Source organism: Glycine soja, chromosome 11 (genome assembly GCF_004193775.1).
Source record: "Glycine soja cultivar W05 chromosome 11, ASM419377v2, whole genome shotgun sequence".
In the NCBI taxonomy this organism is placed as follows: domain Eukaryota; kingdom Viridiplantae; phylum Streptophyta; class Magnoliopsida; order Fabales; family Fabaceae; genus Glycine; species Glycine soja.
In genome coordinates, this window is record NC_041012.1 from 51,777,369 (window position 1) to 51,793,522 (window position 16,154).

Sequence of the window (16,154 nt, forward strand, 5' to 3'; positions counted from 1 at the left end):
ACTAATAAAGCTGCATACTTAGTAGTACAGTACAGTCACACAATATTATAATTATAACGATTTTTCTATTATATGTTATCAGGTGTATGGATAAGTTAAGAGGTTTAAAATATAAAAAAAGAATTCAATTTATTTACCTAAAAATCATTTAATATATTTAAAACTTTTTTATTTTTGACTCACTAATTTATATATTACCTAAGATAAAAAAAAATGTAACTATGGTTATCAGTATCAGTATAATAAAAATTGAAAGCAATACAATGCACAAAGACAGAAGGGTAATCAGTTATCCAAACAATGACAAACTTTTCTTAACCATTTCTTTTAAGTTTTAACATACTCATTTATTTAAACGTATTCTTTACTATTAGTTAAAATATACTTGAAACTATAGAATTATGATCGAAACTCATTACATAGAGAAAATTACACAGTTTTATGATTTTAAGTAAATTTTAATTAATGATAAAAATATGTTTATACGAGTGTTAGAATGCTTGTTTTTAACTCTTTTTTTCTTTAAAAAAGATTCCGTTTAGTGCATAAGATATTTACTAATTAAATATAATTTTTTTTTGTTTACTTATTGGTTATCCTTGCACCGGGGTTGCACCTAACCTATGCACGATTTGTTCCAAGGCTAGCCTCATTTTCTCTGTTTTTCCTCGATCAATAGCAATCGTGTTATGAAACACACGCACCCAAATGACGTCTTCTTCCCCTGCATGATGGTGCCCTGTCAATTTCAAGGTTGAACTTCAATCATCGTGAAGACGACCTCACGCAGTAAATAGCAATCCTTTAGGAATTTGTCATTGTCCATCGTAAATAATCCTTTATATTTTTTACCCCCCTAAGAAGAAAAAAACATGAGAAATCTACTGTACAACGGCCTAGGGATTTACTTTTAGAAATAGCTTTGTCATTCTTACACTTGAATTATTCCACATGAAGTTCCTACACTTGAAATATTCCACTTAGTTATTGATAATATTTATTATTTAGTTTTTTTTAAAAAAAACTCTCGTTAATTAATGTTGTCTTCCTAACTAAGTTTAAGTAAATGATAAAACTTCAAAGGTTTTCTTTGGCAGAAAATTTCAAATATTGACAAAATAATTTGAACTTTAGATTAAAAAGTAAAATAGAAATACGTGCCTATTTTAAAATGAGTGCTGAAATATGAATATAAATACCTTATTACACATAAAAGTAACAACACTAACATCATAAGAGACGAAAAGTCCAAATACTTGAGAAAAAAAGTGTCGTGTGCCTGAATGAGTAAACGCCCATCTCATGATTTCCATGTCAAAATCAAGTTATTGGTCATACAGAAGTTTGGAATGGAAACTTGTGCAAGCACAAGTCATCACAAACCAGTAACAGCACTGCTTGCATTGCATGTGTTTTCTCACCATTGTCACATGCAAAGCGATCTTATTGTCCAAGACCCAAATTTTTTTCTCTCTCTTTTTTTTTGTAACCATTTTTTTTCATTCATTAAAATATTTCCTAAAAATCCTCTTCCTTCTTATAAATATGGTCTTGTTTCCCCGATAAAAACAAGTACAAAAAATAAAAATAAAAATAAAATTAAGGACATTCAAGTCATTTCATAGAACGACATTTTTTAATTGAACAATCCAAACAAATCCTTAATTAACTAATCAACTTCAATCATCTTAAAAAATTATTCTTAACCTCACCTGACTGTACCACGCAGCCATCACAGTCCGGCCACACAGTATGCACTACTCGACTATCACAGTCCAATCAAACTACGTACAACACTTCGTTGAGTAACAACAAATAAGGGTATCACAGACGAGGAAAATTATAATTTATATGTTTTATTTAGGTAAGTTAAAAAACAAACAGAACCTATTGTCGAGAGAGAACTAAACACAAGTGTGTACGTGTGATTATGTTTTTTTGTTTTTCCTTTTCATCTCCAAAGAACCGTTTGCTGAGTAATTTTTTAATACAGAAAATTCCATTTTTCTCCTCGTAGTGAGAGAATAACTTAGAAAGAGAAAGGGTGTAGGAGAGAGAGAAATTTTGGTCTTTTATGTGTTGCAATGGTTCAACTGCGAACCCAAAGAGAAGAGAAAAAGAAATTTTATTTCTTTTTTAGACGGGTCTTTGTGAACCTATGATCTTGTGAAAACCCAGAAAGCGATCTTTGATGCACTCATAGGATTGGCCGATTCAGTTGCGTGTTCGGTGGCCGTTGATTTCGTGACAAATGAACGGTGGCGATGAGGTCGTGGCAGCTCCGGCGGGTCCGCCGCACCCTCTGGAGTGGAAATTTTCGCAGGTCTTCGGAGAACGCACGGCAGGGGAAGAGGTTCAGGAAGGTAATTGCCCTACCTCGTATGCGTGCGTGGGAAAAGAGGCCATGCTTTTCGTGTCTCTGTCGGATCCAATTTCTGGTTTGGGATTAGGGTTTGATTCGATCCGTTTCGGATCGCGTTTCGTTGCTCCCTTGTTTGTTTTGTCGAGTAATGCTTGTTTTTGGCTTTTGGGTTAGTGTTTTAACCCTTGTCTGATTGTGGGTCTTGTTTGGTTTTGGTGTTGTTTGTGCTACAGCCACTTCTGCTGTTGATGATTGGTTGCTTTAGTTTGTCAATCAATGTGTGTGAACTTATTTGAGGATGATGGCTTAGATCTTGGTGTGATGTAGTTTGGTTAGTGGCGTTCAAGATTGACTGTTGGGGTCTGGTCTTAACATGTGTCTTTGACAATGTAAAAAGACAATTTGGTTTTGGCAGTGTTTGCTGGGTTGGGGTCTCTTAAGTTAAATGTTTAGCTGATAGTTTAAGAATGGGTGTGTGTATGGCAATTCTGTCTGTGTCAGGCAGGAAACCTCGTTTTCTTTCCAAACAAAAGTGAAAAGAAAATGGAAATATCGAAAAGTGTTGGTCAGATATGTAGTGTTATATGAAGAAAACTATTTAGATATGGAATTAGGTGCTTTCAAGGGGAGGGAAGATTGGGACTGACTGAGTGTGTGTCCTAATGGTTGCGAAAGAGGGATTTGGTTGGTGCTTTTATATCTGAATTAGATTTTGGTTCAGGATAATGTGAAAGTTTCCTGATTATTGACCTTATTGTCTTTCTACAGTGGACATAATTTCAGCTATTGAATTTGACAAGTCCGGTGATCATCTTGCTACTGGTGATCGGGGTGGTCGAGTGGTTCTCTTTGAGAGAACAGATACAAAAGATGTAAGACTGATTTTTGCTTATGCAAGTGTTTTTGTGTCAAAAAAACAAACAAACAGATTCCTTGTTATGCACTTAATTTTGTAACATGTATGTTTGCTGAAACATGCAGCATGGTGGATCAAGTAGGGATTTGGAGAGGGTGGACTATTCTATTGGTAGGCATCCTGAGTTCCGTTACAAAACAGAGTTTCAGAGTCACGAACCAGAGGTAATCATCATTTGGTCAGTAATGTTGCACCAACATCCTATGGGTCAGAAGAGTCAATATTTATAATGTATGATCATTGTTTCAGTTTGACTATCTTAAGAGTTTGGAAATTGAAGAGAAAATCAACAAAATCAGATGGTGCCAAATAGCTAATGGTGCCCTCTTCCTTCTTTCTACAAATGATAAAACAATCAAATTTTGGAAGGTATGAAATGAATGATCACCTTTAGCATGCTTTTAGTGCTGTCATTTATCAATTCATTGATAAATTGTGCACAAGGTTGCACTTCTGAGGAACTAAGTTTGATCACTTGTTGCACATGTTTTGTCAGTTTTCTGGTTACAGAGATGTATTAATGCTTGAGCCCGTATATCTTTTATCTAATTGGATTCTGTTGGCAAGGTTTTGCCTTCTAAGTTACCAATTATATTTTGAATTGTATTTATTAATTGCATGCTATAATGCCACTATCAGTCTGTCATGGTGTCAGTCTTTGGCCACTGCAGAAATCTTCTTGTTGAGTACTATTTTTACTTGCAGCTCTCACCCTCTACTGTTAGAGAAATCATGGTGATTTGTGGCTGCAACTTTGAGTAGGGGCTTAAAAGTGTCTCCGTTCCCCATTAACCTCATTTTGGGGGTTATTTCATGGCTTCTCCCTTTTTTTCCTTATAGCAAAGAATTTAAAAACCCTTGTTTGAATACTCTTTCATTCAAGCACCTTCGCACCCACAAGATTTCTCTGTTTTGGCACCATCCCATTGGCCTACTGCTTGCTGCATATTTCTGCCCAAGCCCTGTAACTCATTGCTCTTTTCTGTGTGTCATTTATGGCTCAACTCAGTTGTCACCCAAGTCCTTTTCATCTCACACAGGTCTTGGCTTTGGTCTACCTCTGTCCTGTTACAGTGTCGTTCACCTTTTCTTTTTTGTGTACTCTGAGTTGACTTTAAGCCTAAGTGTTAAACTTATATGATTCCTTGACTTCTGTTGTTGACTTGTGTGTTTAGCTTGTGTGTTCAGATGAATAATCTGATTTATCCATCATCCCCTAGGTCATTCATTCGTATTTTTCCTCATCTGAGAATTGCACAGGTTCAAGAAAAGAAGGTCAAGAAAATTTCTGAGATGAATGTTGACCCTTCAAAATCAATGGGGAATGGATCTATTGCTAGTTCAAGCAATTCAAGTAGTTCTAGGCCATATCTTGCAAATGGAGGATCTCCAGATAGATACAATTATATAAGCAATGACTTTTCATTTCCACCAGGAGGCATACCATCACTAAGATTACCCATGGTAGTTGTATCCAACCCTTCCACTTGCAATTCTTTTACTGTTTCTATTCATGAAGGATTAAATATTCTATGATATGACTTTTACTATAAACAATTGAGAAATTATTAGATAAACATGCAAGGGTCAAAGCTCTGCATTGCTTACTTATTCTTTTTCAAAATTGAATACAGTTATGTTGTTTCTTGTTGCTTTGAAGTTAAAACTGCCTGGCAGAAATATGTTGAACTCAAAATGCTTGGTACAACAAACATATTTATAGTGGTTGATTTCATGATTCTAGTGAAGTTTTCTCAATCTAATTTAGGGTATAACAACTTAAAATTTCTCTATTTAAATAAATGAATTTTGTTAAAGGCTATGTTTGGTTCAGTTTTTTTCTTTATATTTTGCTTAAAAACTACTTTAAAGTTAAAGCTTGACATAAGAGCTTTTAAAGTAAAGTAGAAGCTGTTTGACAGTTTTCATCTTTTAAATTAAAAGAGATGACCTAAGAGAGAGTGGGGAGACAGACAAGTGAACTAGGAGTGAGAGAGGGGAGCGGGGACAGAGAAAAGAAAATGAGAGAAGCCAGTTTTTTTCCCCCCTAAAAGCTTCTTCACTTAACTTTTTAAAAAGCCATCTGTTCTCCCTTTTCTTTTACTAAAGTTAAGCTGCTTAATTTTTATGAGCTTTTCAGAAAATGTGTTTGGTCCAGCTTCTCCTTTTAAGGAGAAGGAGAGCTAAAAAAAAGTTGCTCCAAAGAATCATACAGACCCAAAACTCATAGCTTGCTGAGTTTGAGTGTGCTTTTTTTTTTTTTTAACTGCTAATGTTAATTGTTAGTTTTGTTAGAATGTTAGTAGGAGGGATTGAAACCCATGACCTCTCCCTCCCCCCTTCTCCCTTTAAGGCTTCAACCACCAAACCAACCTTATAACTCCGAGTTTGAGTTTGCTTAAATGCATTTGATAGGAGTATTTCAGTATATTCATATGGGTAGAAATTTTAGCCGTCCTGCATAGTCCTCTTCATAAAGAAAAGGGAAGTAGTGGAAGAAGCGAACAGAGAATAGTGGAGTTTAATTTTGTGTTTTGATTATTTTGATTTTTTTATTTTTAACTAGTTTTTATATTATTATGTTCTCTGATGTTGGTAGTCTAGAAGAGAAGAAAGAATTGGAAGTGGTTGAAGTTCTTTCTTTTTCAAACTTTGACAATTGCTTTTTTGAGAATTTGTAGTACTAACCTGTGTTTTAAAATATGTAGGTAAGTAGCCATGAAACCAGCTTAGTTGCCCGATGCCGTAGAGTGTATGCGCATGCTCATGATTATCACATCAATTCTATTTCAAATAACAGGTATTTTAGTTTTCTTATTTTGTACTTTGCCATAGTCTAGCAAATTTTGGTTGAATTGAGAACCCTCTGGGTATTCAGTGTCAATCTTGCATATATTATTTTTATTTCTCTTATTGTGATGTTTCTAAAAAGGATGGCTAGTTATTTTCTTTCTGGGGTATTGCTTTATGTCTACATGATTTTGTGCACATTTTTTTTTTAATTTCATGGTTTTATAGATACTGATCAAATTTGGATGGTGTTATGTTGCTCATATCTTCCAGCGATGGCGAAACTTTCATATCAGCCGATGATCTGCGAATAAATCTTTGGAACCTGGAAATTAGCAATCAAAGTTTTAATATTGTTGATGTAAAGCCTGCAAATATGGAGGATCTGACAGGTAAGCTTGATAAAAAAAATTATCCTTTATTGTTAACATTATTGGTAACTTGGTAAAACACTAAAATTAATTAATTTATATGGTTTAAGAAATAATTGCAATGTATAAGTTTTAGTTGACTGACAGTGGGTGCTCATGGGCCATGGCCTTACCCACCCTGTTCATTAATCCAACCTAGCATGTTGGCTCATCTTAAAAATTGGGCCAGTTCTGGGCTCAAATTTCTCTACCAGGCTTAAGCCATTCAAGTTGGGTTGGACCTGGGTTCATCTTAAATGTTTCACAATAACCATTCTAAATTTTTCAGTGTCAGAAAACAATTGTCACTTTATGGTGGTTGAAAGTATCGCAAATTGTCTTTTAAATTTAATTATTTAGCCTTCAACCGTTGACAAGATAGATAAATATTATATGGTGTATCAAACCATGTTTGTAGTGCTATAATTTTTATCCTTTGATAATATATTTTCCTTTCATAGAGTGGTTTGTTGTTGAGCAGTGTGTAACTTTCATGAGACACAATTTTATGCAACCAGTCCAATCTCCTTTTTTCTCTCTAGGCTTGCTGTTCAGATTACGTATTGTCTAATAAGCTTTTTGGCCATTGTGGCTGGTCCAGCCTAACCTAGACTCAATCTTGAGGAGCTCTAGGGTTGGGAAACATGATAAAAAAAATTGCCGAAGTCAAACTCAGGCCAATTCATCCCTTGAGCACCATTTGCCTGTGTAAATCTTTCCAGTCTCAATTTGTTTGATGTAGGATAGTGTAAGCATTAGAATTTAACATATCAGAATTCTGGTTTTGTAGGATGAATCAAGGGTTAAAACAGGTGGGGTTGAAGGTTGGTAGGGTGTTTCATAGTGAGAGGCAAGTGATAGACTGGGGTTTTAAGGTTGTATTGATGGCTGTTTTGGTGCAGTGAACATAGTATTTGGGCTTTCATGGGTTTTAGGGCAAAGTGAAGGAAGAATAATCTGCTTCCTTTTTTGTTTTGCCCACTCAGTTCCATTTTAAAAGTATTGGTTGAATCTTGACCCTAAATATTATTATTGCAGAGGTTATAACATCAGCAGAATTTCACCCTACACATTGTAATACATTGGCATATAGCAGTTCAAAGGGTTCAATCCGTCTTGTTGACTTGCGGCAATCAGCATTATGTGATTCTCATGCCAAACTGTAAGTACATTCTTTTGTGGTTATCTTATTCGTTCCTGACGAATAAGTATCCCATTCCTCCCATAAGGCTTTCAGTCTTCAGATTTTAACAAATGTTGAAACAGTTGACAGAATTTCTGGATAGCTCATCTGTTTCTCATTATTGGTCTGGACTTTGAAGCAGAATTTTTCTGAAGCCTGTTATATGTATGAATTTATGTATTTTTTTTAATACCTGGTAGACTCTAATAAACAATACCCTTGGCATTTGATGCAGATTTGAGGAACAGGAAGCTCCAGGGTCCAGATCATTTTTCACGGAGATTATTGCTTCTATCTCGGACATAAAATTTGGGAAGGATGGTAGATACATACTTAGTCGTGATTACATGACTTTAAAGGTTTGAAATTTTCTAATTTCAAAATCTATGCTTTCTGTTAAAGCTTTCACAATATTTTGGACTCTTGGAATTAGGACCCTTAACTTTTATTTTTTAAAACAGCATCTCAATAGTTAATTTGTGCTAAAAAGGGTGAATATTTTGGAAATGTATTTTTTAACTATTAATATTTTTCAATTAGCAAGCAATTTATTAAATATGCCTGAAATAAATATTTAAAGAAACACTATTTAGGAAGCTTTTTTTAGCATGATTTTGACAAAAAATTAATCTCAACTTATTTCTTTAGTTAAAATTTGCACCAAATCCACGTACAAAAATTAATCTATCATACAAATAAACTGAACACTCGAAGAAATAATATTCACAAAAAATTCTTCATAAATAACGTTGACTAAATACTGCATATAACCCCAATTCACAAAAAATTCTTCATAAATAACATTGACTAAATACTGCATATAACCCCAATTCAACTACCTACATTTCATATGCATACAGAGTCGTCATCAAAACAGAAACTTCGTGTGAATGATGACACAAAATGGACAGAAAAGACCATGTAAATGGGCAGGAAAAATTCATTCATATGGGTGGGGGAAATGGGCAGGGAAAAAACAATTCAAATGGGTGGGAAATTGAGATGGATATGAACCTTTAATTCTAGTTTATATGGAATACTAATTATTGATTTAGGTCTCTTTTCCTTTCGAATTCAAATGTCGTGTAGATAAACATACCGACACCTTTCATTTCTGACTTTGTTTGGGGGATTTCTTCTTGTATGTTATAAATTCTTAAAGCTTCATCTCATTTCACTAATGACTTGTTTTGTCAGTTGTGGGACATTAATATGGATTCAGGCCCCGTTGCAACTTTCCAGGTTCATGAGTATTTAAGACCCAAGGTTAGATTCCTGTGTTTAGATAAGTGATGAATTATGAATTTCATTCTACTGCTTTGTCGAGTTATAACTGGTTATATTTTATGTTTGAACATGCCAGCTTTGCGATTTATATGAAAATGACTCAATCTTTGATAAGTTCGAATGTTGTCTAAGTGGTGATGGATTGCGCTTAGCAACTGGTTCTTACAGGTCTCTGATACAAACTTAATCCGTGGTTCAGTTGTCGTTGGAATTGTTTATCCTGCATCTTACGATTTTGTTTCACTTTTTGACAGCAATCTATTTCGTGTGTTTGGTTGTGCTCCTGGAAGTGCTGAGGCTACAACTCTAGAAGCCAGTAAAAATCCAATGAGGTAATTTTATGGTAGCTCTGACATCAAGTATAGCCTTTAGTTAGGCATTGCAGTAGCATTTAGATTAACTTTTGCATTCCCTCAGACGGCTAGTTCCAACCCCTTCAAGGCCTTCGAGATCACTGGGAAATAGTATAACACGTGTTGTAAGACGGGGTCAGTTTTCTTTTTCATTTTCCCTTGTTTGATGATTCCATAAATATTTTTTGGTTTGTTACTATAATATTGTCAAGAGTCTCAATATTTGATATTCTTGAACAGGAGCAGAAACCCCTGGAGTGGATGCTAATGGGAATTCTTTTGATTTCACAACAAAGTTGCTGCACTTAGCATGGCATCCAAGTGAGAATTCAATTGCTTGTGCTGCTGCAAATAGCTTGTACATGTACTATGCGTAAAGAGAGATGATTGAAGACAACATGTATCTGCATGGTCATATCATATTGCTGTGGAGAAGGCTGCTTCTTTTCCCATCTTACCAACTACACTGGGTTGGAGAGGCTACATATACACTATTAACTCTCACACTACAAGTGCCCTTCAGAGAGCTTTTAGAGAAAGGATCCAGAAGTGGCTGTTTTCAAATTACTGGATAGGCAGGAGACCTTATTTTGTTACTGGAAAGGCAGCATCTCTCTCCTTTTTTTTTTTTCCTCTTCTCCTTTCAATCCTAATATTCTTTCCCTCTATTTCTGTATCTTCTTCTGAAAGAGAAGGTGCAATCAATGTTTCAAATTGTGTTTGGCTTGCAAGTGAAGAAGAAAATGTGATTGTAGCTCTCCTACAACAGATACTAAAGGATGTTCAATATCTGCCACTAGGATTCAGATTAAAAAATGTAGTTTTTCTCTCTCTTTTTTTTGCTCAGATATATCTGTGGGATGGAGCAGTTGAAACCTGCAGTGCATCATTTTTTTATTGATTAATTTTGTGTTGGAATTTAATTTGACATGTTTCAAAGTCTAATTTTGCTGTAGTACCTGTTAATTTTTTGTTAAGAGATAATAATTTTTAGTCTGCAATGTAGGATAAACAGCATTATCTCTGGAACGATTAAGCCTGGAGGGTAAGCCCCCATTTTTTGCTGGTTCTCGTTAGTATGCATTTGAAGTTTAAATAACATTCACGTTCGAATCTGAGTGTTTAATATGCATGTGTGGAATGTATGCATCAAAGGGGGATTTAGTTCTACGAATGCAAGACGTGTGAGAGATGTGTAAATTGATAAAGTAAAACTATATTATAAAATTGAATTAAAATACTTTATAAGTTAAACTTTATGGAGTGTGGCAAATATTGACAATGAAAGTCTAAGGCATGTTTGAAAAAATGAATGCCGTTGTCGTTGTTATTGATGTCGTTGTTCTAATTGTCATCCAGAAATGACATCACAATACTTTTAAACGATTTGAAAGTCAAATTCTGTTTTAAAACTCTATAAAAAAAACAATTATTTGGTCATTTTTATTCATATTCATCTGAGTAGAAGTAAATAATGACTCTAGACTAACTTTACATAGAATTTAATTAAATGCATAATATAATTTTTTTTACAATGTCATCTAATTAAATCGTAATTTGATTAATTTTTATAATAATTACTTAAAAAGTTATATTAAAAATAAGGAAAACGCTAAATTGCAAGAAAATTAATTGCATGAATAGAGAAGGTGGTTGTGATTGGTCAATTTTTTATCTTTTACTCTGCCATGTTTTCCATCAAAACCAATTCAGCACACCTTGTTTCTCTTAAAACAATGCACACATGTATATTCGTATAGTTTGTGCAAATATCATTTTGTAACAAATAGCAGTTTTCTTAAAATAATTTCTTATTGATTGATATTACACTAACAGTGCATGAAAATTAAATTCCTTATAATGTCAAAAACTCAAGCTTGGAATTTTCACTGTGGAAGACCTTACCTGGTTGTTATTACATTTAAGTGATTAGTCTCGTTTCATATTTCCGAATCCAAAAAAGTCTGGTTTCATATCTATGTATTACTATTAATATTAAAATATAAGAACATTTGTTTCTATTTTTCTGTATAACACGTAAGCAAGCACATTTAGAAGTAGCAGAGTGAAGCAATTAAAGTGTAGAGGAGTACAAGGCGACACAGCGGGTGGAAACGGTAATCCAATTCCAGCGCAGAGTGGAGGCTCGATTCTGCTTTTTCTTCATATCAATTCTCAACTAACTACCCTTTCTGGTACTCAAAACCAAATCCAATGTTCCAATGCTAGCAATGTTGTTTGTTTTCATTCTTTCTGTCAGCGCCTCCCGTGATTCGCTGGTTTTATCTAAAAATTCTACCTTTGTGTTTACATGAAGATCGATAAATGTCTTTGTAATTTTACGTTACACACCACACATAGGTCATTGTGTCTTTAACCATTGTGAAATTATGAGTGGTTCATGTTTTCCAATTTCACAACCTTGGATTTCTACGATGTAGGTGGGTGCAACATGGCTACTTATTCCTACGATGTTTCAAGGATACATAACTCGTGTTTGTCTTTATAACTATAGACAATCCTGTTTAATTCAGTTTTTTTTTTTTAAACAAAAATCAAATCAAATCTGTACGCTTGACTATGAATGATCTAATTTAAAATCTAGATTTAAATTTGTTGGCTTTGCACATGGTAACTTTTATGGTATAGTTGTATATATCCTCCTCCTAACTGCTTGAAGAGTATACTGAATTTATTTTCTTTTATGTTCTTCACAATTGAATATTTTATGAGGATTTAATTATGAGATTTCAATATATGTTCCACCTTTGCCAACACCTTGATACTTTGTGTAGGAAATCCATGGCATCAAAGATTCCCCAGTTACAATCAAAGGTGAACCAAGCATCACAAGCAGCGAAAAACCATGGAGCTTCATACTACAGGCTATTGTTGGATCAGAATAAACACTATATCCAGGATCCACCCACCATTGAGAAGTGTCAATCATTGGCCAAACAGTTGTTTTATACTCGCCTCGCCAGGTTCGCTCTTTTAGTCCTTATTTCTTCACTTTCAAAAATTCTCTTTACTGCTCTGTATACAAAGAACAATTAGAGCTGTATGTCTTCTATTTCATTTTGTTGTGAACATTGCAATTTTGTCTCATTTTAGAATTGGTCACCTTGAGTCACCTAAATTTATATTCTATTTGCTTACTTAGATAAAAATGTTTCATCTAAATCCAACTGTTCTCACTTTTCAGAAATATGAATAAAAATGGGAAGTAACCTTCAATTTGATAATTTTATTTCCCTCACTAAATATTAATCAAATGAAATCACATTCATTTTCTCTAAAGTTAATCCATTAGCAGCATGCTGTGCATGTTTTTGACAAACAGAATTTCTCGAACAATGTAAAGCCAACAGGAGCTACCTTTCCGGAAGTTGGATTATACATGTATCATGTTGATTTCTGAGGCGTAAATAAGCAAAAACTTGTTGAGATCCATAACTATTACCATGAACCAAAGATTATGCATTATAAACAATGGATGCCAGTGTAAAAGTTCTAGTGGACGATATGAAAACATGGACTTTAAAAAACTATGAATCATCCGACCAATTTTCATAATGTAATAAAAGTTATGAAGCTTATAAGCCATTTCACAATCCTTTAATAGATGAACTTGAATTTGCTACAATGGTAGTCATAGATGCATCTATGGCAATCTATATATTAATCAAAACTAAGATGCGTCTGCAATTCACCTTTAGGCTTGACATAATTGTTTTTTCAAATTTTAGAATTGTCAAATATCACTACTGCACTCTGCTTTGAAATGGCAATTGCTTGTGTAATTAGCTATTATAAATCCTTCACAAACATATTTTTTTACTCTTGCCTTGCTTAACTTGCCAAAGTGCAAACATCAGTTGTAATGTGTTTTTGGTGTTTCGCCATTTTGTCCAACATTGGACCCATACAATTTACTCAATATGAAAAATCCACACACCAATTTTAAATTTTTGGGGCGTGTTCTAGGTGGGATTGAACAACAATCACAGCTGGTAGTAGTATGTTCTTTCAGGTATTGAACTTGTTGCTTACTTTCTGCAGTATTCCTCATCGTTACAATTCATTCTGGAAGGAATTAGATCATGCAAAGAACCTTGTGAAGAACAGGCAGGACCTAAACATGGAGAAAGTTGGTTTTGCTGCGTTGTTTGGACTGGAGTGTTTTGCATGGTTTTGGGGAGGTGAGATTGTAGGCAGGGGATTTACATTCACGGGCTACTATGTTTAAGTGGAACTGCTCTATTTTAGACCATACAACTATTAGCTTTTTATGATTGAAATTGGTATAGTTTGGAACATAAGGCCTTTGGTCCAGTTTTACACATTATGTTTTGATTCTGATATTTTTATGTATGAAAATGACAAGTCCAGTCAATATGGCGAGCATAATAATTTGTGAAAATTGGTGGAGATTCATGTTGCTTCAATGCTTAATTATTTAAATTATAAGCAAACTCCTTTGCTTGTCGGGTATGTGTGTACTGATCATAGAATATTTGAAGAAGCTTCAAGGTAAAGATGATTTTACAATTCAATTGGAATTAACCATACTGATTACTGAGCTGAGCTCGTTACACATTAGAATGTTGATGTTCTTTTGGTTTCGTGTTCATTAAGGCGTATTTGGGAGTATCTTCACTTTCCGTGTTAGCTAAATGGACTAAGGAATGTGTACTATGTGGTTGCGGTAATGCACTAGTACCCTAACGAAGAATCTTGGGAAGAACCGTATTCTCGTTCTAAATAGTTGCTTCCCTTCTTTAAGTTAAAAAGAATATGTGCTCCGTAGGTCAGTATCAATGGATATTGAGATCTTATATTATATTCCATCTACGAAACAATTTTTACTATGCACGAGTTTTAATCTCGAACACACAATCTCAGTCACACGTGTATGATCATATATACATGTGAAATATCAAATATGTGTGGTTTCATGTGACTGATAGAAACCTTAACCTATATATAGTGTGTTTGATTTGCACTTGAGAAACTCTAAATGTTTGGGTTGAATGAAAAAGTTACAAATTCTTACTTTTTTTATTTTTGTACGTTGAAAAGTGGGAATTTCCATGCAATAATATTGCAAACTGGTTCCCAAACACACATATGTCTATATGCAATATGGTTAGCAATATTTTGGGTTTAGCGGCTAACATAGCTGCATGTCTTTAGCTGCATGGCCAGGGGAACAACCAATTTCCAGCATAAAAATAATGGACAAACTCTTGTGTCAATCCAAATATTGTGAGTTTATTTATTTTTCTTTGGCATATATCACATCACATCTTTTACATTTTTGCAAAACATATATTCCTTTTTTGGTTAAAAAAAGAAGAAGAAAGAAGTAAGATTATTTTCATCTTAGTTGAAGTAGGAAGGTCATTTACTAACAGGATGCGTGTAAATTCAAGCACTAGTCATGTGACTCACGGGTGGATGGCAACCAGTCAAGTTGCGTTGAGTCAGATTTCTTTTGATGCATATTATTATTATATGTGTCTCATTGGAGGAATGATATTTGTAGAGTTTGAAATGAAAGATATAAGAAATGTATTTGTAGGTATATAGTATCGCGGTAGGCGAAGCCATGCATGGGTGGCGTGTTGCACGGGGAAGAGACACCGACATGACTCGACGGTGGTAATACACACATGCACACACACGCTGGCTGTTGAAATTGAGTTTGAGTTAAGGGCACATAGACACACTTCCTTCTCTTTGTAATTTTTAGATTTGATTTTTATGATGTCTTTATTTTTTTTTTTTTGGTGCTTTTCAAAACGATTTAGTCACAACTTTTCAAAACGAGATCGTTTTAAAGAGACAGTACAGAAACAGCATAAAAAAAAAATAGAAGAGAAGCCAAATTCGTAATTTTGGGGTCCCATTCCCCATGACACTCTTCTCATGCAACATCCCACCAATGTATACTCAGAACAGCGCACACGTGTCATCAAGTAGTCGTACGTGGGGCCACCTAATGACTCATGTATGTGCAGGAGGACGGTGGCTCTCTTGAATTATAATCCATCAGGGCCTTGGTTACACATGCTCCCTTACCATTTCCACATCACAGCCACACCAGTCGACTATCAAGACTCGAAACAGCCAATAAAAAGGCAAACCCGTGGGACCCATCTCACCCGCGTGTTGCTTTAGCATTTCCTGGCCTTAGTAGTGCGTATGCCACTCATGGGGTTGTGCCACGTGTCGCGGCTGGCATTGGCTGTGGCTGTGTTGGGGGTGGCGGTAACTCAACGCAACCGTTCGCATCCTCATCTAACGCCCCTGATTGGCTTGGCTGTGATTCAACGGCCCTGATCTGCTGATGAAATAAAAATGATGATGGGGTGGCACTTGCTTTGTTCACGCGCAAGCCTGTCATGGATCACTGGGCCAGAATTCCCGGCGGCTCAAACACCTTCGGCTGCCTTGGCTCCCCAAGTTAAGCTGCGGCTCACACAACTCATTATTAGGCTTGGACATGTCGGTCAAGTCAGGAAAAATAAAATAAAATACTAATGAGGTCATTACTTGTCTTTCTTAGGATGATGTGCTAATTAAGTTAACAGAGACATTCTAATATCGTAATTTGTAAATGTTATAAAGGAAAAAAGAAGACTAGTCTAGTTTACTCGCCAGTAAACGTGTTGATTTGTTACTGAATTGTTTATAACCACGGGAATATATGTTCGTACGCTTAATTCCCTCCCTCAATATTCTTATTTGTCTCTCTACCAATTTTTTTATTACATCATTGTTGTACTTCTATTTAATTATCATTACTTTTTTTGTACAGTTTTGGTACCGGATGTTGAACCAAATTAAC

At 34.9% G+C, this 16,154-nt stretch overlaps 2 protein-coding genes across 3 annotated transcripts; both read left to right on the forward strand.

Moving 5' to 3' along the window:
- The first annotated feature begins 1,959 nt into the window (after positions 1–1,959).
- LOC114376563 (serine/threonine protein phosphatase 2A 55 kDa regulatory subunit B beta isoform-like) lies at positions 1,960–10,325 on the forward strand. 2 transcript variants are annotated; one of them, XM_028334738.1, is made up of 14 exons: positions 1,960–2,363; positions 3,131–3,234; positions 3,344–3,442; positions 3,528–3,647; positions 4,539–4,742; positions 5,987–6,078; positions 6,342–6,460; positions 7,517–7,640; positions 7,897–8,020; positions 8,859–8,927; positions 9,025–9,116; positions 9,203–9,280; positions 9,366–9,436; positions 9,542–10,325. In XM_028334738.1, the coding sequence occupies exons 1-14, from the start codon at positions 2,252–2,254 to the stop codon at positions 9,676–9,678; spliced, it is 1,545 nt and encodes a 514-aa protein (XP_028190539.1). In that variant the 5' UTR covers positions 1,960–2,251; the 3' UTR covers positions 9,679–10,325. The 2 variants fall into 2 exon arrangements, with proteins under 2 accessions (XP_028190539.1, XP_028190538.1); XM_028334737.1 differs by having other exon boundaries at positions 1,961–2,363; positions 4,539–4,745.
- A 1,047-nt stretch (positions 10,326–11,372) lies between these two features.
- LOC114376564 lies at positions 11,373–13,724 on the forward strand. Its single transcript, XM_028334739.1, has 3 exons — positions 11,373–11,496; positions 12,097–12,285; positions 13,364–13,724. Exons 2-3 carry the CDS (start codon positions 12,104–12,106, stop codon positions 13,548–13,550), a joined length of 369 nt encoding a protein of 122 aa, XP_028190540.1. The 5' UTR covers positions 11,373–11,496; positions 12,097–12,103; the 3' UTR covers positions 13,551–13,724.
- The last annotated feature ends 2,430 nt before the right edge of the window (positions 13,725–16,154 follow it).

What these genes read in the sequence shown, in the direction of transcription:
- LOC114376563 (XM_028334737.1), top strand. Translation starts at nt 2,252, where the DNA reads ATGAACGGTGGCGATGAGGTCGTGGCAGCTCCGGCGGGTCCGCCGCAC. An exon ending in TGTGATTCTCATGCCAAACT is followed by an intron (nt 7,641 to 7,896) that starts GTAAGTACATTC and finishes CATTTGATGCAG; the next exon opens with ATTTGAGGAACAGGAAGCTC. An exon ending in GCCAGTAAAAATCCAATGAG is followed by an intron (nt 9,281 to 9,365) that starts GTAATTTTATGG and finishes GCATTCCCTCAG; the next exon opens with ACGGCTAGTTCCAACCCCTT.
- LOC114376564 (XM_028334739.1), top strand. Translation starts at nt 12,104, where the DNA reads ATGGCATCAAAGATTCCCCAGTTACAATCAAAGGTGAACCAAGCATCA. An exon ending in TTTTATACTCGCCTCGCCAG is followed by an intron (nt 12,286 to 13,363) that starts GTTCGCTCTTTT and finishes TACTTTCTGCAG; the next exon opens with TATTCCTCATCGTTACAATT.